The sequence below is a fragment of the Corythoichthys intestinalis genome, chromosome 9, assembly GCF_030265065.1.
Source record: "Corythoichthys intestinalis isolate RoL2023-P3 chromosome 9, ASM3026506v1, whole genome shotgun sequence".
NCBI lineage: Eukaryota > Metazoa > Chordata > Actinopteri > Syngnathiformes > Syngnathidae > Corythoichthys > Corythoichthys intestinalis.
This window is the reverse complement of record NC_080403.1, coordinates 45,681,567-45,704,707: the sequence shown is the minus strand read 5'-3', so window position 1 is coordinate 45,704,707 and position 23,141 is coordinate 45,681,567. Positions and strand designations below refer to the sequence as shown.

Here is a 23,141-nt window from a genome sequence, read left to right as displayed (position 1 = left end):
CCATAGAGCGTGAACTCATGGCCCCATAAATCTCATCAGCCAATGATAAATTCATATTTAATGACCATGGTCATTGTCTGGAAAGAAGGAACATTCTTTCATTACTGCCGCCGACGCCTGCTGCTTGGTCGAGATAATTGATTTCTCTGTGGTAACAAGGTATCGACCACGCATGGTAGCCGACTAAGATGGCAGTTTGATTCAAAGGCGTGGAGGGGAGTGTATGCATGTGTGTGTTGTTGGGAGGGCGGGGTTCATAGAGCCTAAGAGGAGATAGAGAGCACTGAAAGGCGACCAAGCCACACATCTATTTGCGGTTGGCATGTCAAGTATAGTTTGTTTTTTCAGCTTTTCGTACATTTAACTCGTCAAGTGGAAAGAATATTGATTTAATAATTCACTGGAAGCAGGAACATTTCTGAAGCATTTTCCCTTTGCCTGCAAAGGATGCAACCTATTGACAGTAGAGGTGTGACAAAATATCGAAAGGTGATATATCGTGACACTTTGTAGCCCAAAAGGTTATTGATACTCTCCCACCAAGAATCAATATAAAGTGATCCCTCACTACTTCGCGCTGCAAACTTCGCCCCTCAGTCCATCGCGGATTATTTCTCAACTTAAAAAAATACATATATAAGTAGTGTTTTTATAGAGATGTCCTCATCCGATCACGTACAGCCTCTCACCTTCCCTCTTGGTGCCTTTCTTACTCAGCAGAGCAGCTGCTTGTTAAAGTTAACGATGAGTGATAGGCGTACCTTTGACCTTGCCAAAGGGAGAGTGGATTTGAGTGGACTCACTCAATGAAGCATTTAATAAAGACAAGCATTTTGCCATGTTATTCTTGTTTAAAAATAATTCGGTGGGATGGTAAAATGTTTAAAACTTATTACATTTAAGGTGCTTAACTCATTTGCTCCCAAAAACGTATAAATACATTCTATTTTTAATTGTTTGTCCCGAAGACTTATCTTTTACGTTTATTTTCACAAGAGACAACTCTAGGTTCAACTTAGCTCCAAAGCACAATGCTGAAAATCCGGGATGCCAGGCGAAGAACGACCAAGTGCGACGGCCAGGAGGACGTCCAGGATGCCAGGTGGCGGACGACTGAGCAGTTCAACCGGGAGGACGCCCGGGATGCCAGGCGCTGGATGACCGAGCAGAACGACCGGGACCACCAGTGCAGCGGACGATGCCGTTGAGTCCGTGCTGCTCGCCGAGCAGACCCTGCACCGCCGTGCTCGGCTGCTCGCGTCGCCCGCTACCCTCCAGTGTCCCGCAACTCAGCCGGAAACGCGCACGGCCAAACCAGTTCCCCCCCAGGAACACAACATGCCCCACACAAATCCCCAGGCGAACTCCGCCACAAGGCAGTGGTCACCACAAAAGACTAAAAAAAAATCCATCTTGATGAGACAGGCGGCGATGAGGGAAAAGTTTACCCCGGCTGTAGCAGCCACAACAGCATCATCTCTCAGTTCAATAGTTTAGTTATGTGTGAATAAATTGTTACTTTGCTATCAAAAGCTCTATTTGTCTTGTTGTTTGTTATTTTGTAGAAGGAAAACATTCAGATGTTTGGGATGTCACAAAAGCAAAAAATAGCTGTGTTAAAGTCAATGTTTGAAATGAATGCTTTTACAAAAAGCTCAATTTCTGTTTTTTCATCAGAAATTGCAAATTTGCTCTATTTTCTTTCTTTCTAAACTTTTTGATTTCTAAAGAATGGAAAAAGATATGAACCAACTTTTTTTCCTGCTGAAGAAATGAGTTTAATTTTTCTTTTGGTGGGTTCCATGTTTAAATAGCAATAGAACAGAATTTTCTGTCGGCCTTGCAAAATCAGTCAAAATCCAGTAAAACGGCCAGGAGCAAAGGGGGTTGCTCCGGTGAAAATGGTTGGGAGTGAATGAGTTAAAAACTATTAAAATATTAAAGTTTTTTTTCAATTATTTTACTTTGCGGAGGGCAATAATGTCCTATACGCACCGCTTTCCAATGCTAAATCTGAATATATACATTGAAAACACCAAAAGAAAAAAGATTGAAAAAGCTCCGCCTCTACTTCGCAGATTTCGATTAGCGTGGGGGCAGTCCCCATTAATCATGAAAAATGAGAAATCCCTATCATAATAAAAAGGTGTCACTGTTTAAAAAAAAAAAAACTTTGAATTTGAATAGTGTCTACATTAGCTCACTGTCTGCCATTGATGACGCAATCAATGGCACTGAAACCAGAGCATTCACATAAGTTCTTTTTTTGGCATTTACAGGTCACGTCCTGTTCATTTCAGGGCATTCATATGACACTTCCTATGGATTTTTGAGTCACTTTCTATCCACTGATGGTCATAGACGTCCAATCCATTTGAAGTGGGAGGGGTGGCCACCATCCCAGTTCAGACGCATTGGGCGTCTAGTAGAGGAAAAAAAAAAAACCATTCCAGTTTACAGTAGGATGAAAATATCTTGTTTTTCTCTTTATTAGTTGTTTTGTAGAATATTATAAAATGATTTCCTGACCCGTGTACCGATACTTGTTGTATCGCTATATCGTAAGATCATCGTTATCGTGAGCCAACCAGATGTTCCCACTCCTAATTGACAGTGCTCCTCAAAAATGTGCCCCGTTGTTGCCATGAACAGGAAACCTGTTCATTTGATCGAGATTAGGTACTGTAATCCACTTTCACATTCTAAAGTATCCATAAATACTTTTAACAAAGTATCTTCTGTTGCTGTTTACTAAAGCATTAGGCAGCTTTGAATGGCACTTATTGAGTTGACGTATCAGAGACATCGACTTATTGGTCTTTAACTGAAGTAGCAAGACAGCTATACAAACTCTACAAAGCTAGAGGACGAACATTAAATCGATCGGTCAAATAGGAGCAAAAAGGGAAGCTTAGAATACTACAATGCATCGATTGCATTAATCTCCCAGAAACCGTAATCATACCATGACCTCCTCCCGCTCGGCTACCCACACTTCATAATATACAGTAAATAGAGGACTTTCATACCATTGTTATTGTTATGTTTACAAGCTTACAATGTAATTTATCTAAGCGTTCTTAATTGGACTAGTTACTCATTTGCCCCTGCAGTCCCACTGCAGAGTGGAGCTCTAACTGTGCACACTCAGACAAGAACATGGAGGGAGCTCCAAGCGCACATACACAGCCAGCTGTTTGCTGCCTGCAGCAGGCGAGCTTATGCTGCACGGCACACCATAAATAAACACAGCATTCCCACATGAGGGGACACATCGACACACAGGAGGCCTCATTTCAGGCTAATGAACTATTAATTTGAATTTGAAATGCAAATAATTTTCAAAGGTCTCCTTTACACAGAGAAAAAAATGTGGGTACATTAGCACATATTTTTTAACCTTTCTATGGAACTGCTGTCTAGATGCCAAATTTCAGTACTCAATGAGGCCAGGTGGAAAGATGCCTGTCAATGTCCATGCAAGCTATTATAGGACTACCATGTATATTATATAAACGACTCATTTATATCCTAAGTCGAAATTCGCCACCTGTTCATTCATTTCATGGATAAGGGAAATAGCTGCAATGATTACCAGGAGAGAAAGCCAAACAAGCACTAGCATTCAGAATTTCTGGCACTTCGTGCTTTACATATTTTCAATAGCACTTGGCACTCTCCACCAGGAAAATGGAGCTGATTAAACATGAATGGTTTTACATCAGCAAAGAAACACGAAAACGCTTTGAGTTCAGGAGAAGTTAAACTGTAGTCATACAAAGATTATACTATCCAAAATGAACAACGAGTTCCTTCAAAATCCCAGCAAATAAATGAACACCAAGAAAATTCAAAATAAATTTAATGATTTATTTTCTCCTCAACTGCAGACTAGGTTCAGTACAGTATTTGACAAAAGCTGCAAAACCAATTAGGCGAGTTTCCCAGACTTGCTTTGATGTGCTTCCTAACTCACTTCAGTTAAGGCATGACACCCATCACATATTTTGTAGGAGGGAATGTTTTTGTTTTTTAACTAAATCATAAAAAAGGCACAGTTGGCATTCAAAGTATGTTTTAAAAAAAGCATCAATAAATGCAGTAGTCGAACTGTAGGCACACAAGGTTGATTGGAGTGTTTCTGCATTAATAGCAAATCCAATCAACACCTCGGATTGCTTTCCTCAGTTAATGCAATCACAGAGAAGTCAGTTGCAATCAAATGATTATAATAATAATACAACAGCAGCCTCTAGTGGTGATTACATCTATTCAGTGAGTTGCATCAATAGATACCGTGCAAAAAAACTGCATAGTTCCCATTCAATAACTGTCAGTATTAGTAGTGTTACTTAGGCATATACATGTATTACTTTGATTACCATTTGCCTTACCACATAATAAACATAAGAATAAAGTGTTGAAGTTAGGCTTAAATTATGTTTCAACTAATCGATACACGATTCTAAAGCTAGTCTAAAAATGTTTTCTCCCTTTGGTCCAGTTTTATAATACTGTTACATCCTGAGGTTGTGGTTGCAACCATGCTTTCTTTCATCAAGGGATGATTAAGCACACAAAAAAGAAACGCTCTGTGCAAAACGTGAGCTGCAGTTACTTAGTCATTAAAGCATTGAGATCTAATGTGGCAGTTTTGCTTCAAAATTCATTAGGGAATGACTGTATAACGGTAGAAAAATTCTTCATGTGTACCAATCTGATTGGAAAGAAAACGATAAAATGTCTTATAACGCATTCTTAAGCTAAAATTGCACGTTAATTTTACTCACATTCTTGTGGAAATGGAGATAGTTATTGCAGCAAGTAATAATTCATTATGGTCCTTTTTTTGGGTGGGGGCTGAGAGATTCTAGTTGGCCGTTACTTCAGATGTGGAGACTCAAAGAAGTTGCCCCGGGGATTAGCAGATCCTTTACTCTTGCCCGGAAATCTAAAAAGATGGTTGAGGAAAACAAATATGAAAACATTAGGGTGCTTCAAATGCTCGAACAGTTTAATTTTACGCAGGAATGACTATAGACTTGTTTTACTTTAAAAGGTTATGCATTCTGGGGAAATTTAGAACAAAACAAAATACTATGCAAGAATACCCATTAGAGCTGGAATGAATACTCGAGTAACTCGAGTTTAAAAACTGATCTGAGTAATTTTATTCACCTCGAGGAATCGTTTAATTTTGCCAGCTCTAAGCATCACCTTTTGCCCAGACTACTTTTAATGCGGGACAACGCTCTGACGTCACGTGCGTAGAGGAAGAAGCAATAAAAAAATACCTTACTGCAGCCGACAGCCATTACAAACTGCGCCGACGTTGCCAAAAACTACGCCCGCATGTTGCTATGGTGGTAGCAGCCTTGCAGGTAGCGTCTGATGCGTGTCATAGATATCACATGTACGTAGAACTAGATGCGAAATGACCGAGTTGGCAGCGTTAACAAAACAGCCGCAATCTTACAGCAGTACACTTCTCGGCGCTCATAAAATAAGATTAACGTTACTTTCACTCGCTCACGTAACTTTATCCCTGCGGAGGGCTAGGTTTCTATTCATTATGACCACTGTCGTGGCGTGGCTAACTCTTACATACAGGCCTTATTTAATCTGTGAAAACAGCGCTGTAGAGTGATTAGGGTGTAAAATAAAAACATAATAATGCTAACTGTCAATTTTAGTAGTCATTGCAGGATAAAACACCAAGTAGCACTGGTGCCTAATGTGTTCCAATACAGCACAGCATTTATTTTGAACACTGTTTTCGTTTTAATAAAATTTGTAAAATTTTCAATCAAAAAATAAACTAGTAGCCCGCCATTGTTGATGTCAATAATTACTTACTCAATGCTCATGGATGCCTATAAAATCTGTCGCACCCAAGCGCCAGCAGAGGGCGGCAAAACTCCATAAAACACAACAAGTGAGCGTTTCAATGTGTACTGTCATTTAAAACTCCCTGAGTGGGGCATCTGCGTTAATTGCGTCAAATATTTTAACGTGATTAATAAAAAAAATTAATTAACGCCCGTTAACGCGCTAATTTTGACAGCCCTTATATACATATATATATATATATATCAGGCATGAAAATGGGTCAGGGGTTAAAAAGGTGAGAAGGGTGTGGAGGAAATATGTTCCAGTACACTGTACACCCCAACAAAATATTGAGCTCTGTCGACCCACACTGTGTTTCAGCAGGGCCGTGCAGAGACCGGTGGAGGGGCCGGTGCTCGTAGATCAAAAGGAGCACATGAACAAGTATTTAATACACCTTAAAACAACATAACTTCAATTTTAACCAGCTTTAGATAATAATTGGCTGCGACTGTGACATACTTTAATTGGGAGGGGGCAACAGTGAATAGAAATCAAAACTGTCATCAACACTTTCTGGCTGTGACTCAGTCAGTCTGCCTCTTTTCTTCCTTCAACCTCTGCATCAAAACTTCCTTCCTCAACTTGTTCATCTGAGAACAAACCACATCAGATGGTCACTGACCCACCAACAGCACAGTTTTCTTAAAACTATTATTTCATTATTATCCATACTTAACTCTAGCACCTAATGATTAATAAAGCAATGACATAAAATCTTATAGAAAAATAACATTGTAATTGTGTTTATAATTGTATTTAATACCCGACTATCCTTGCAAACTTGTTCTTACCAGGTCTGCTATTCACCCAGCTGATGAGGTATCCACTGCCTTTAGCAGCCTCATCTAACTCCTTTTTTTATCCCTCAATCTCCCTTCTCTACGACGCATGTCTATGTAATGAAATATAAATATTTTAAAAAAACAGACTCCCCCGTGGCTTTTAGTTTTAAAGCTTTCGTAATTTCTTTCTCTCTCAATAACGATTTGTTTTTATTATTCAATCAAAAAACAAAGTTACTTCTATCAAAAACAAAGTTGCTACAATCAAAATACAGTATATACTTTTAATACCCAAAAAGTCACTTCAATAAAAAAATTGTTTTTGATTGCAAAATTAAATTTGAGACAAAAAAAGCATTTGAAAACTATTTTTCTTGATTGAAACAAATTTTTCCATTGAAGTAATGTTGTTTTGCATTTGGGCCACATTTTGGCTAGGACATTTGTGTCTTTATTATTCAATCAAAGAAGTTGCTTCAAACAAAAAAATATATATAAAAAGAAAAACTTTGCACATGTGTCAATCACCGTTTACCAAAGCCTGAGAGGGTTTGAGTAGACTCACTATGAAGCATTTAATAAAGCCAAGCATTTTCTTACTACTTACTTACTTACTATTCTTGTTTAAAAATAATTCGGTGGGGCAGTAACATGTTTAAAACTTATCATAATTCTTACATTTTGAAGTGCTTGAAAACCATTCATAAATGATACTTGGGTGAAAAAAGTGAAAAAACATGTCATATATATGTATCTTTTTTCCAATATAAAATCTGAATAAATGCATTGAACACGCACAAAAAAAATGGGGGGGGGGCTACTTCGCGGTTTTCACTTATTGCTGCGGGTTCTGGTCCCCATTAACCGCGAAAAACGAGGGATCCCTGTATTTCTGAAAAGCTTTAAGAAGCAGGACACATTCCCACCACTCGTCGGGCCGGTGTTGTGCCGACACCGGCCGTCAGCTCAAATCCAAGCCGAAAATAACGCGTCTCCGGCGGACGACGGGAGCGATGTGAGGCGCCCCTTCCATCCGAGAGCATGCCGCTTAATTTGACTCAACAATGTGTTTCTTCGTTTGTATTACCGCTAAATACACAAGCTTGACGCCAATTTAACGGGAGCTATTTTTTTTCATGGGAGATTTGGCTAGCTCTGGCAGTGTTCAACGCAAGCTGCAACGAATGGCAGTAAATTTTTTATATCGCAAAATGTGAAAACGATTGAAACCATTACTCACCAACTTCAATCTGCTGGCAAATACAGGCAAGTGTGTATGCTGCGCTCTGGTCTGCCCCGGTGTGGATAAGGCCTGCTTTTTGTTTTCGCAGCTTTGCAATGCAACGAAAGGCTCTCCGAGCACTCCATGTACAGTAAGGAGTGCGCGCGTTTGGAATAATGGAACGCAGCTTGGGCCGATGATTGGTTCTCGTCAGCGAAGCATCTAGAAGGATTTGCTGACTGTGCTCTTAAGTGCTCAGTTTACGTACTAAATTAATCACATGATGATAATAATAATTATAATAATTAAATAAAAAAACCCGACCCCCCCTCCTCCCAAAAAGAATTTCTCCTCGGATCTACGCAATTCACGTAGGTCGCCCTTTTTGACTTCAAAACGGCGAATTTCGCTGAAAGGTGAGAGATTTTCATGCCTGATATATATATATATATATATATATATATATATATATATATATATATATATATATATGTATATATATATATATATATATATGTATATATATATAAGATCTAAAAGTTTTTGGAGTGAAAGCAGTGAATTTGTCTTTTTTTTTTTTTTTTTTAAGTCACATTTGAGATGCAATATTTGGCCGTTTTCAACAATGTTCATCGGAAATAAAGACATTGATTGACTGAAAATGGTTCAATATTACATGAAATGTCTCTCATCTATATGTATAATTGCTCTTTAACTAAAAAAAAAATGTTTTATCCGATTACTCGATTAATCGATAGAATTTTCAGTCGATTACTAAAATATTCGATAGCTGCAGCCCTAATACCTATATTCGTATGGAGGTCAATTATGCAGAATGATGCTTCAATTTGGCCATTCAACCATTTCAAAACTGTAAAACTAAAGATTTATAAGTCGGTCTTTTTTCTATTGCTTTGTGGACCCAGTGGATGTTCTTTAAATATTCTGTACCAACGTAAAAAGTACTGTGGAGTTGAACAAAAAGCTTACCATTTTTTAATAGGACATTTGTTGCAATGCTTGTAAGACCACCGCTTGTGTGTGTGTGCGCGTGTGAAGGACCTTACATGGTTGTGCTGGTGAGGGTTTGTATCACACGCTTTGACAGCGAGCTGGCGGAAGGTGTCTTTGCCATCAACTTGTGCTCAGGAGTGGTTAGTGGTCCCAGTATACTTACTGCAAAAACACAGTAAGACAAGTTCATATTAGGGATGCAGTTTAGGTGAGTACACAAAAATGGTTGAAATGGGGTTGGGGGAAAAAAAAAAAAAAAAGTACTAATTTTGTTTTAAATGCGTTGTTCCGATCATGTTTTTTTGCTCCCGATCCGATCCCGATCTTCTTAGTTTGAGTATCTGCCGATCCCGATATTTCCCAATCCGATTCCCTTTTTTTTTTGCTCCCGATTCAATTCCAATCATTCCCGATAATTTTTCCCGATCATATACATTTTGGCAATGCATTACGAAAAAAATGAATAAAACTCGGACGAATATATACAATCAACATAAAGTACATACGTACTGTATTTGTATATTATGACAATAAATCCTCAAGATGGCATTTACATTATTAACATTCTTTCTGTGAGAGGGATCCACGGATAGAAAGACTTGTAATTCTTAAAGGATAAATGTGACTTTGTATATTGTGACTAAATATTGCCATCTAGTGTATTTGTTGAGCTTTCAGTAAATGATAAAGTAGCCATTTAACTGTTCTGCCCAAATGTATGATGGGAAGTGCAACCATGACTGTGCGTAGTGGTACCAATTGATATATCTTCTCTGCGTTGGGAAATAACATAGGGTGTTAAGAAAAAGATCAATTACTACCATTCTTCCCCACATTGCTTCCTACGATATTTGTAAGGATAGGGATTGTAAGGCTTTAGCCAATTAAAAAAAGGCTCCAAAGGCTGCCAAAATTCACTCTAGTCATTTAACGCTGCTTTTTAGCTCTATATATAGGTAAAACGGCGCCATTACAGATTGAACGCGACAATGCGTGAGTGGGTCATGCAGCGCATGCGTAAATTGCGTTAAATATTTTAAACGTGATAATTTTTTTTTTTTAAATTCATTACCGCTGTTAACGGGATAAATTTGATAACCTTACCTTAAGCCTAAACTAAAGACACTGGATGAGTTTAACATATTATGTCTGTAACGTTAAATACAATTAGAAAATGATTTAATTAAAATATATATATATATTAAGAAAAGGCATGTCCGATATTTTTTTGCCGATTCCGATACTTTGAAAATGACGTGATCGGACCCGATCGATTTCTAGCGTAATAATCGCCTGGGACTTACCATTATGAGTAGGAGTCCCGGTCAAGTTAGGATCCTCCATGTCTATATTATCTGGATACGCATACAGACTCCAGTAGCTCACAGGGATACTGAACAAGCGCTCCACTACCTGTGGTGAAGTCAAATATAAAGAAAACAATTCGTATACTTACAGTTCGTACTTGATAAACAATACACATTACCCTTGGTTGTCTGCTTGTGTCACTCAGGACAGTCATCGTATCCGGGTTTGGAACTGCATGCCCCACAAGAGTAGGTCCGAACACTCTGGCCAAGTTTGTCACATCCATTTTTGTATCCACACACTTAGACACTCTGGGGAGCAAGTATGACATGCTTGTTCAATATCCATCCAAAATACTTCTTATGACTGCTTAGAAAACTAAAGATTTACACTGCACAACTTAATGAAAGTTACTTTTGGAGATGGATCATGAGGCAGGCCAGAGTGTCTCGGTTGGGTTGAGGCAGCTCTCCAATAGTGTTGTACAACATGGCAAGACTGTTTTCATCATCTTGGATTTCTGCAATAACATATCACGGAAAATTGACTTTTTTATTGTTTGTAGGGAAAAAAATACATGCTTTTGGATTACTTGCCAACCCTTCAAGTGCATTATTAGGCTGTGGGGAGCAGTTCCACCCTTCTGCCCTACTTTTATCTCACATGTGGCATAGCATCACTTTAAATAGTATAGTGAATGAAATGCTGCCCAAACAAGTTCCGATTAGTGGTGCATAATGCATGAGATAGGCTCTAAAAAAAAAGACCTGATTTCAGCGAGACAAGGTGCGTAAAATGTTCTAGAATGCATTATTTTTAGGGTCATTTGATTGTAAAATGTCAGACGTGTTATATAGAGAGTTATAAATTGTAAACAAAACACATCACATCATTTGCACATTAACAAAGGGAGGAAAAGTGTTCTTTGGCAGCCCTTTTAATTTTAGTCGAATCTTTTGGACAAAAATACTTATTCGTCTTATTCATATTTTACTCATTTCAAACTGCGTTCGTGTTCGTCTTCGTCTAGTTTTCGTCATCCATGAGTAAAAATGTTTCTAGTCCAAAAATAAAGACCTCCAACAAGTTTGAATCAACATTGACTGATGAGCAAATACAGTATTGTGGCATCTATAGACCCTACTCACCTACGTCACAAAATGGGCGTGTCGCTGTTTCTGGCCGCCATACTGTACCTCTTTTTCAGACCTATTCTCATTGTTTTCAATTAGTCGAGCAAGTTATAGAGCAATTCATGGAAGCCCCGGTGTTATCTGACGCTGTAAACTCATTGGATCCGTTGCATAAAAGGCGTTACGTGGAAAAGCTTCAGTTTATCCATTCGCCAGATCCGTATTTGATGCCTAAATCGATGTTTTTCGACCCGCTGGCTTCGCCTGACATCTGATATCCTGATATTTACAACTATCTTGTCCACACAAAATCAGCCTATTCTCACGAAAGTTTGAAAAACTTTAAGAGCTTGGAGGCTTATAAATGCTACGTTGCTGGTTGGGTGAAACACGTCCTCGTACACGAAAATTCGGCAGGAATCTTGTGCTCGGAAGGTGAGTTACGAAATTTTCAATTCAAAATCTTTTGTTCTTGGTAACATCCACTGTCAAGTCTTATGTATTTCATGTCATTTGTCAATGGAGCTAGGGCTTTTAATGTTTATATGGTTTAGCGATAGCACTCACTACATACATACGTGTATGTTGTTGGCGATTAGCCTAGCAATGATCTTAATTGTGGTTGTCAGCCCAAAACCCTCTAAATATATATTAAATGCATCTTACCAGATATAAAATGACTACTACATAATCTGTGGTAGTCGTTTGGAGCCCAGTTTTCTCGTCGAATTGCAGCAGTCAATCGCGGCCTCCTCTTCGGGTCTCTCGGAATACGGTAAAAATTCAAGTCTCTCCGTCTATCTTCTCTGTTTTTGCAACCGACCGCCACACACGACTTCACCATTTTGAGTATTAATGTTGACGAGCAGTAAAACGTGCAATAATAGGAGGAATTTACGAAGCGCTAATGCATTTCTATGACGAGTATCCGGACATCATGGCGCGGGGGCGTGGCCGTGACGTCACGTGAGTAGGGTCTATAAGGATGCCAACTTCGTGATAATACACACTCAGCAGGAAAGCAGTACATTATTTTCGATTAATTTAACCCACAAGGACGCCACGAACCATATGTATAAGTTGTCCAAGAATTTAAGACGACGCTCGCCACGCTAAATGCTAGCGCGAATGCTTTGCTAACGCTACAAGTGGTATTTAGTGTGATGATCAGAGGTGGGTAGAGTAGCCGAAAATTTTACTCAAGCCAAAGTAGTGTTACTTTAAAATGATATGACTTAAGTAAAAGTACATAGTCATCCAAAAAATGTACTCAAGTACAAGTAAAAAAGTATTTAGTGAAAAGAATACTCAAGTGATTAGTAACATAGTGAGTAACTGCTTAAGATGTTTTTTTAAACAATGGTATTTTTTTTCTCAGCACGTTATTTATATGAACTGTTATTATTATACTGTACTATAACATATGACCTAACCACATTAAGCCAAAGTAATACAAAAAAAAAAAATCCTGCGAGAGAAAATAAATCTACACAAATTAAGCATTATTCGTCCAAAGAGCATGAGTGCCCTCTAGTGGAGAGAATATATTTCCTATTTTGAAACTAAAAGGATCATACCTCCAGTTTTCCGAGGTCAATCGGTGCCAAATAAAAACCGGGAGATTAAAATCTGCACTTTTGAGTCATGTTGATGACGGCGCTTTAAGTCAAATACTTAATTTTTTACGGTGCTTTAAAGAAGCCATGTTATTGAACCGGCCGGTGTGATCATAGAACATCAAGCAGGGGATGGCGTGGCTCAGTGGTAGAGTAATTGTCCCCTGACCCAGAGGTTGTGGGTTCGATTCTCTGCCCTGATGAACTCGCCTAAGCATCCTTGAGCAAGATACTGAACCCCACATTGCTCCTGGTGCTGCATCACCAGTAGGTAGATGGCGATGTAGTGTAAAGCGATTTGAGCGCCTTGAAAGGTGGAAAAGCGCTATACAAGTATTTTACCATTTACCAAGCTTGAGTCTGATTGGTATAATGGAGTCATGTGATTATTGTTGCGACATCTAATTGGTAAAACTGATTGAAGTAAAATCTAATACTGTAAGTAGAATAAAGAGAAAAAATGTAAAGACTCGTGTAGGTCAAAGTGGCAGAATAAGAGTAGCGTTTCTTCTTCACAAATCTCAAGTAAAAAGTATGGCTTAGTGAAACTATTCTTAGAAGTACATTTTTCTTAAAAGGTTACACAGTAACTGTAACAGAGTAAATGTAACACTCTACTACCCCCTTTTGGTGAGGATCAGTCAACACAGACCTTTACGGGCTAAAGCACCATTGCATGTTCTCTCTTGTTAAGATAGGAAAACAATTTTTTCCGTTCCTTTCAAAACAAGCAAGCCTGGAGCACAGCTCGAAGCACATTCTAACACCGTAGAGCATTGCTACAGAGCAGGCTAACGACCACCACGTAGAATATGAAAATGACATGAATTGTGAACATATGACAGAAACTGTCGCATTTTCGTCTCTTCAGATGAAAACTGGCATTCGTCTCATTATGTTTTACTCTCCCAAAACACGTTTATAGCTCATCTTCGTCACAAAAAAAATTCTTTTTTGATGAAACATTTTCGTTAAAGTCATCGTTGAAGAAAACAACAGCAAAGAGGAAACTAACCAGCTGCCTCCATGAAGATTTTGTTGAGACGGAATGTGAGAATTGGTTCAGGAAGGTTCCTGAGAAAGTCTTTCAGTACACCAGTGATCACATTAATGTCTTCTACTTTGTTAAGTTCCGGCAGTGTTTTTCCACGAATCAGCTTCTCCTTCAGTGCTTTCACTTGACGCTCCTGGCCAGAGATTCTGTAGAGGCCAAGCTAGGCAGAGGAGCGGTTGAGAAATACTGTGCTGTTACAGTGAACTTGGAATACATCCAAATATCAATTTTAAAAAGTGAAAAGTTCTCAAGTCTCATTAGAATAAAGCCTCACTCACCTCTTGGAGACCTCTTCGTTCAATCTCCTTAATGCAAAAGAGTACTAAAGCTGGGATCTTCGGTGAAGTAGCCGGCGCAAAGTCAGCGAGGGTACTCTGCAAGCACATTAAAAAATTTACTTTCTAGTTGTATGTCAACTCTGAAGTAAAAATATTCTAGAGAGAAGTGAAAAAGACATGCTGAACCTCTGCAGTCCTAATGGGAGTGTTGATGGTCACAGGATTGCAGGGTAGGGGGCAGCCATCACGGCACTCGGGATGGCTTACAATTCTGCAGTCCTGACAGCGAAGGTACAGTTTGCCAAACTTTGTTCTTCGTCCACATGGTGCACAGAACTCTGATTTGATCACCTGTGTGAGAGAGATGAAGAAAACTGTTGTAGAAATCCAAGAAAGAAAAATTTGTTTGATTTTGGCATTTTAAAACGCAATGGATTTCATTTTTTAAAAATACTTGCCCTGTTCAGTTGCTTTGAAACAGAGAATAGGAATGTCCTTATGGTCTGAACAGTTTTAATGTGTCACATTGTGTCTGTGTTTGATCATTATGTTGTTTTTTTTATTTATTATGACAAAGCAGCGAACAGGAAGGGGTTATGGGGGGACAGAGGAAGGAGGCAGACAGAAGAGGAGAACAAACAACAACAACAAAGCCATTAGAGAACAGTCAAATTACTTTTCACCCATATTTCTACAACTGTTTTGGAGAAAGTAAACTGACAGAAATGCGAAAGTTATAATTCAGAAATGCATCGAAGGACTTGCTCAACTTTGACTGTACTAAACCAAAGTAAAATAACGTCATAGTAACGGCTGACCGTTTTGGAGATGAACAGATGTTGCTTTCCTCCTCCTCCTCCGTTGGCTTTGGGGATTTGGAAATGAGAGGGGAATTCCGGGACTGGTGTGCTTGGTGCTTCACTATTGGTTTCAGACAGCTCAATTGATGTTGATTCAGCCAAGGCCGGGGCAACTGTTAACACAACCAAGTAGTATTAATATGAACAACACCAAATTGTATTTGAATTAACAGTCACAATACAGCGGTGCCTTGAGATACAAGTGTAGTTTGCTGCGTGATCACGCTTTTAATGCGAATGTCCCCGCACTGAAATCGAATGACTTTTTTCCTCATTTTAAATAGGTTTATGAACACAGTTAAATAATTTAAGGACTTCAACAGTGTGTATTATGATTTAAAGTTGCCAGTAACAGCAACCACATTAAGTACTTCGGCGGGAAAGTGAGGTTACAAGTAATTGCACCATCTTAAAGGAAAAAGAACCCCATCCAGGTATGGGTGCTTCAAAGATCGACGCATGTCAAATTCAAGATTAGTTTTACTTTGTTTACATGGATGGCCTTACACTTTTACTCCATGACAGGCCGTGTTTAGCACCGCCCGACAAATCAAGCAACTTCCGTCATGAAGCACTGTTCCCAGGCATCGATGCACTTTCGAGCTGTAAGAACATTGCCAGTATTATGTGCCATCATTATTATTGCTTGTTTTAGTAACGCCACTTTGTAATTCTCTTTGTTCCGTTTGACAGTAAACATGTGAATGACAATACGTTTTAAATAGGGCTGTCAAAATGATCGTGTTAACGGGCGTTAATTAATTTTTTAAATTAATACGTTAAAATATTTGATGCAATTAACGCAGATGCCCCGCTTAGACAGATTTAAATGACAGTACAGTGAAACGCTCAATTGTTAATTGTGTTTTATGGAGTTTTGCCACCCTCTGCTGGCGCTTGGGTGCAAATGATTTTATAGGTTCAGCACCCATGAGCATTGTGTAAGTAATTATTGACATCAACAATGGCGAGCTACTAGTTTATTTTTTGATTGAAAATTTTACAAATTTTATTAAAACGAAAACATTAAGAGGGGTTTTAATATAAAATTTCTATAACTTGTACTAACATTTTTCTTTTAAGAACTACAAGTCTTTCTATCCATGGATCGCTTTAACGGAATGTTAATAATGTTAATGCCATCTTGTTGATTTATTGTTATAATAAACAAATACAGTCCTCATGTACCGTATGTTGAATGTATATATCCATCTTGTGTCTTATCTTTCTATTCCAACAATAATTTACAGAAAAATATGGCATATTTTATAAATGATTCGAATTGCGATTAATTGTGATTAATTACGATTAATTAATTTTTTAGCTGTAATTAACTCGATTAAAAATTTTAATCGTTTGACAGCCCTAGTTTTAAAGTTGTTTTGTTTTTGTTTTTTTAATCAAATGTTCACATTTTGATACTTTGATGTGGAAATTCACACCTCTTAAACCTAAAAATTGCACTCACAATGTTTAAAAAAAAAAAAAAAAATGAATAAACAAATAAAACCTTTAAAGTAACAACAAGTGACAGCTTGTATCTTGTGCTGGGTGGTAAATCTGGCCACTCATATCTTAAGGAACCCTATACTGAAACGAGTAATCAGGAATTTCTCACCACTCTTAGTTCTGCTGCGTGTCCTGTAGGGGACGGTCTGGATAGTGGAGACAGACTCGACAGCACCACCATATACTGGCACGGTGATCGTGGTTTTGGCAACTATGGAGTCATTTATCTGTGTAGGATGGTTTTCAGGAAAAACATACTTAATAGAAGAAAAGACAGATTTATCACACTACAATTGCTAATATTATGACAGCAAACTTACTCGATCAGATGTACGTCCTGTGGAGCGAGGTTTCTTTCTCACTTGAGGAGGAACCTCAAGTTTTCGAGAGGAACGCTGTGGATTACAAACGAAGTTTTTAAAAGTGTCTGTACAGTAGGTGTATGGGTTGCCTGCCTCTTACAAAGCGTAAAACAATAAGGCAAAGCCATCCCAAGCATTTTAAAACAATCTGCCTGATTTCAGAAGATTTTAAGGGATTACAAAACTGGTTACCAACACTGGTTCGTTTTGAGAATAAGGATCAATAAACTCACTCGTTTTGGACGTTTCTGCAATCTCACAGTCTTCATGACGTCAGCATCCCAATCCTACAGGAAATGGGATAAGGTTGCAACATATGTACTTCTACATGGTAAAGCACTGAGGATTAAAACAATATAAACAAGAATGTATCTACCAGGGAGTCATCGGTTTGATCAAAGCTGATGTCTGACATGACGGAGGTTGATTCATCAATGGTCATCAACCTACAAGGGAGTCGGTGTCATTTTTTGACATTTCTTGAGTGAAGGATTCAATGGAATGTGAATGGTTATTAAACAAAACTTCAACCTTCTGCTGGAGTTGAGGTTGGCTTTAGCAGACTGTGCAGCCTGGGAGTGGGCACTGAGGAAGGCCAGGGCATTGCGCTGCTCCTCACTTAGGTGGACACTGCTACTGTTCTCTGCTAACAGCATATCCCGGATAAGCTGTAGCTGACGTTCCTAATGGTAAATTGAGAGGGATATAGGCATAAGTAACATTAAAAAAATTCGTATTTTCCAAAAATGCTCACAAAAGTGTCAACTGTTCTAGTGCAGTGGAATCTCCAAAGTTGTTTCCCCAGATATGAGAATTCAATTGATTGGTGACCATCAAGTTAAACATTACAAACCAGTTTCTCATGGACAGATTCAGCTTTCTGCCGCCGCCGTATTTCCACATCGACTTGGTTGCGTGCATGTTTCAATTTCACCTCCAAAGCACCCCTCTCAGTTTCTGCTTTCGCCAGCATTTCCTTGCAGGACAGCAGCTCCTCGCCTGACCGTAGCCATTTCTTACGACAGTCCTCAAAGTTTATGGCCAACTGGAGAAACTCTAAAAAATGAAAATATGCTTTTATTTCTCCCCTGTGGTGCACAAGCGCCTGAAGCAGCCACAGTTTTGATAATAATAATGCCTTGGATTTATATAGCGTTTTTTTGGGACACTCAAAGACGCTTTACATTGCATTATTCTTTCACTCTGCACTCGATTATGGTAAGCCACGACTGTAGCCACAGCTGCCCTGGGTCAGTCCGACAGAGGTGAGGCAGCAAATCCACGCCATCGGTCCTTCAGACCAATTCCAACACTCACACTCCTTTCACACAGGCAAGCAGGGTGAATGAAGTACAGCTGCCCGGTCTTCAAAGGCCCACTGTGGGTGCAGGATTTCATTCCAACCAGACAAATGACAACACTTTTTCACCAATCTGGTGTTTTACAAGTCCAATCAGTTGATTGCAGTCCGGTGCTGCTGTTTTAACAGAAACCTCATTGGTCCAACTATCTGTGCTGGATCGGCAGGAACAAAAACCACGACCCACAGCTGGCCTTTGAGGACCGGGTTGGAGACCACTGAAGTACAGGGTGATTCAAAAAGAATGTGCCAAAACCATAGCGGTAGATTTTTTTTTTTTAAATTAAAAATAAAAATAAAATAAAAAAACAAACAATAACTAGCTGGATACAAGTATTGTATTTAACTTCAAGTTTTTATTTCATGCTTTACAAATGCTCAATGTGACCACCAGCAGCAGCACGGACAACATTAAGCCGATATGACTTCGTTAAAATTACTTGTTAAGAAGACCTTTAATTCTTATTAAATTAGTCATTAATAAATTTCAATTAATTAATAATTCAGTATATTTCATGATTTTAAAAATAAATGTGTGACTATTTCGGCACATTCTTTTTGAATCATCCTGTATTTTGCCCAAAGGATACAACTAGTGCTGCAACGATTACCGTAATTTCCCGAATATAAGGCGCACCCGTGTATAACGCGCACCCCAAATTTACTTGTAAAACCTAGGGAAAATTATTGTACCCGTGTATAACGCGCACCCTAATTTTAGCACCAATAAATAGAAGAATACAAGAAAACAGAGCTCGTGTACAGATACAGATATGTCATTTTACTAACTGGTGAAACACAGCACCAGCATAGCACATTGGTAGTTCAAAACATGACAGTAAACTGATAATACGTACGGTAATAATATGATCTGACAACTTCTTCAACTTACCAGAATCCAGGAGAAAACAAAACAGATGTGACTTTTCTTTTAAAGGCTGCTGTATAACTTGCTCGTTTCATCATGATGAATAAATGTTTCTTCCATGGATTGATACGGTAAAATAAAAGTTAGGATTTACGTCAGAAATCGGAAAGAGCGCATCGCTGTATACTAGATTGTAACAATAGGAAATATTGTTATTTGGGTTTGAGTTTCCCGAGGGACAGATATAGTTGACGGACACAGGAAGTCTGTGTTGTGTTACGTTTTTTATGGTCAGAGTTGCGGAGCTGCAATAAACGTTGACTTAAATGAGTTCAAGAAACTAAATTCTGTGCTTTATGAAGAGTGAAAAAAACTGAGTTTAACACAGACAAAATCATTTGACCAATCAGAGGAAAGTATTACTGAAACAAAATGGTGACGTCACGTACCGTAATGGTCGGCAACGGATCGCCGCATACGTTTCTTCAACACAACATGGCCGTGTCAGTTAAAAAAATCTGTCTGTCTTTATATATATATATATATATATATATATATATATATATATATTAGGGCTGTCAAAATTATCGCGTTAACGCGCGGTAATTAATTTTTTAAATTAATCACGCTAAAATATTTGACGCAATTAACGCACATGTCCCGCTCAGACAGTATTCTGCCTTTTGGTAAGTTTTACAGCAAGGCTTTTTGTGCTGTCTAACAGCGAACTCTTGTGGTCGCTTTGCGACATGGTTTATTGTTGTCTTGCCAGTTCAATATGGCTGCACGACGTCTCGGGCTGACGCCTACGTTGTAATGTTGTGCCTATATGATCCTTGGACAAGATTTGTAAATAATGTACATATTATGTTAGTAAGCGAAATGTTATAATTTTTGTATGAGACGCTTTTTGTTTATGTTTAGTGAACCTGTATAGCGTGCTAAGCTAACGTTGTTGCTAATGCAATGCTTGTGTACTTTTTTTTTTGTAGTTTTACGACGGTCTAAAGAGGACAATGGTTTGAGGCCATTTTATTAATAAATCAGATGAAAAAGAAAGAAGTCTGATTATTATGGCGTCGTTCACTAGTTGTCTAGCTTTGGAAAAAGTAGACGCTTCGGAGTGAGGACAGCATAGACAGATTTAAATGACAGTAGAGTGAAATGCCCACTAGAGTCCTTATGTACTGTATGTGTAATGTATATATCCATCTTGTGTCTTATCTTTCCATTCCAACAATTTATTTTACAGAATATATATATATATAATTTACAGAAAAATATGACATATTTTATTGATGGTTTGAATTGCGATTAATTGCGATTAATTACGATTAATTAATTTTTAAGCTGTAATTAACTCGATTAAAAATTTTAATCGTTTGACAGCCCTAATATATATATATTATATATATATATATATATATGTATGTATAAATATATATATTTCTGTCTCCATCCCTGTACCCGTGTGTATAATGCGCATCATGATTTTACAAGTTGATTTTGGGGAAAAAAAGTGCGCGTTATATTCAGAAATTACGTTATTCGATTAACTCGAGTAATTCGATTGGAAAAAAGATTTGAATTAAATTTAGCTGCTTTGCGTATTCGTTTAATTAAAGTGGCAACAGTGAATATCATACAACTCATTTCACATGGCTGAATCCAGCTGCTCACTGTTAAGACCAACATAAGCTAAGTTGTTGTTTGAGTCAATGTTACATTTAATGCATTCGTAATTTAGTTTATAGGTATATTGAGCTGTTCTTTGTGGGAATATGTGTTTGAACCATTTGTTAAGAGCACTGTAAAAAGTTACCATTTTATAGTATTCAAGCTAGCAAGCTTTAGCTATGCAAGTTGGCCAATTGTTCTTTTGTTCAACTTAGATCCTCATTTATTATTTTTTTTTTTTATACCGTTTGAGGCTCAGCTCAGGTATTTCAATTTTTTATGTTCCATCCGATTACTCGATTATTCGAACCAAGTAGTTCATTGATTAACCAACTTCTAAAATACTCAATTGCTGCAGCCCAAGATACAACTACAATGGGGACAGGTGGGAGGTGGAATCAAAACCCCGATCCTTCAATGACTGGACAATAGGGCTGAATGATATTGGAAAAAAAACTTAAAATTGTGACTTTTTGAGGGTTTGTGATATATTGAGATATATATTGCAATATTAAAACTAGAAGAATTTTCACCAGATGACTCGAATAGCACTGTTTGGGAAGACTTGACTCGCCATGTTTTTGTATTAGTGTATTGCATTTATGAGGTTGTTTCCCCCTTTTACCCTCACATTTATCTTTGTATTTTTCATTTTATTCCCCTCTTTATTTTATATTCTTTAAACAATTCATCATATTTTTCATTATAAATATTTTAGTATAAAATTAAAAAAATAAAATTTTAGTTCCTGTATTTTTGTATTGTTGCATTATGGATTTAAGATGCTTCAATTTACTCTAATTGTATTTATTTATTATTCATTTATTTGAGAACTGAAAGTGCAAGAAATGGCAAAACCGCAATATATAATTGTATTCATATACAGTACTACTGTCTAATCCAGGCTAAGGGGGTTTATCTGTGAATGCTCAAGGGATACAGGAAGCCATGTCTCTGCACACGTGGTGCTTTTATGAAGCAAACCAAAAGTTTCTGTGTGAATATATATATATATATATATATATATATATATATATATGTATATAAAATTATACAACACCCTGCACTAGGGCTATTGCTCATGTGCACATCGCGATGGCGATATTCAAATAATATATTGTGCAGACCTACTGGACGACCTGCTGAGCCACCTGCACCACCATCATACTAATTTAATGCAGAATTTCAACTTTGAGATCAGGAGAATGACTACAATAATTTTTTTTTTGAATGTCTGTATTTTTGTATTAGAAATTATTATAGATTTAATAACGGAAAGATGAAAGTGACATACACCAGTAATTTATTGTAGCATTTAATGAACTCCATTTAATGCACAAGTAAACAATATGTCAGTCATAATACTTAATACTCAACTTGCGCAAATTTACAACCGGGATGCTTTCAAATTTGTACTTTCACTGTGCTGTTTTTTTTTTTTTTTTTTTTTTTTTTTTTTAACATTTGATTTCATTACGACTATGGTTATATGTGTTTATGTAATGTAACTTATTCGAAGGGGTGATTCTAATTTGAAGATAAAATAAACATAAATAATGAAACATGTACTGATAATTATAGTGGATAATGTCGCAGATAATACTACGTTTTACTCCATTAATGCCCGGTAGCTTTCATTGGTAAACACAGAATAGTGCCATCAACTTACGTGGTTCAATGGTCTCATTTAGGCAGTCCACCTGGGCCCGTAAACTCTGGAACTGGTTGTGCAGGTTCACCACTGTCGACTCCATAGTGTCCTTCGAAAACGTTAGCCTACATGTAATAGAAAAGCAACGTTAGCTAGCTTTGGAAGACGGTCATTTGCGGGACCACTTTAAATATTACTACACTGGCGTACATGATAAAGCCAACATAAAACGTCCGTGATGTTGTTCACAATTTTATAAATGCTAGGTTAACCCGCAACAAAGCTCTCGCCGCGCAGTAGTAGCGACAGTACAGTTGTTTTACAAAAGTAAATAAATGAAAACAATTACCTCGGTACCGTATCCCCTGTAAAAATGTGAGTAGCATGTAATACGCAACTAATGTCCAATGTTAGCCAAAAAACGAATGAATCCGGACTCTACAGTTGCAGGGTAGAGCCACACCTGTCTGAAGTTTGTACATTCTTTAACAAAGTTCAAAATCAGCGCCGTTATTTTCTTCTTCGCTGGATACATATTCAACTCTATCGCCATCG

General features: G+C 37.9%; 1 protein-coding gene across 2 annotated transcripts; it reads right to left on the bottom strand.

Moving 5' to 3' along the window:
• Positions 1 to 3,906: 3,906 nt before the first annotated feature.
• LOC130921805 (rac GTPase-activating protein 1-like) lies at positions 3,907 to 23,128 on the bottom strand. 2 transcript variants are annotated; one of them, XR_009064401.1, is made up of 18 exons: positions 22,936 to 23,128; positions 22,605 to 22,711; positions 17,884 to 18,086; positions 17,562 to 17,713; positions 17,407 to 17,476; positions 17,264 to 17,317; positions 16,989 to 17,063; positions 16,778 to 16,895; positions 15,118 to 15,272; positions 14,486 to 14,650; positions 14,300 to 14,395; positions 13,983 to 14,181; positions 10,633 to 10,738; positions 10,397 to 10,529; positions 10,215 to 10,323; positions 8,964 to 9,072; positions 4,791 to 4,951; positions 3,907 to 4,717 (listed from the first exon to the last, which is right to left on the bottom strand). XR_009064401.1 is itself a non-coding variant. In XM_057846101.1 (17 exons), the coding sequence occupies exons 2-17, from the start codon at positions 22,687 to 22,689 to the stop codon at positions 4,882 to 4,884; spliced, it is 1,899 nt and encodes a 632-aa protein (XP_057702084.1). In that variant the 5' UTR covers positions 22,690 to 22,711; positions 22,936 to 23,127; the 3' UTR covers positions 3,908 to 4,881. The 2 variants fall into 2 exon arrangements, 1 of the variants encoding a protein (XP_057702084.1); XM_057846101.1 differs by having other exon boundaries at positions 3,908 to 4,951; positions 22,936 to 23,127.
• Between the last annotated feature and the right edge of the window lie 13 nt (positions 23,129 to 23,141).

Bases quoted from the DNA above. Each gene is read 5' to 3' on its own strand.
- LOC130921805 (XM_057846101.1), bottom strand. From the start codon at position 22,689: ATGGAGTCGACAGTGGTGAACCTGCACAACCAGTTCCAGAGTTTACGG. The intron at 14,651-15,117 runs GTCAGCCGTTAC...TCTCTCACACAG, and splicing joins ATCTGTTCATCTCCAAAACG to GTGATCAAATCAGAGTTCTG. The intron at 10,739-13,982 runs GTTAGTTTCCTC...ATGTTATTGCAG, and splicing joins AATCTTCATGGAGGCAGCTG to AAATCCAAGATGATGAAAAC.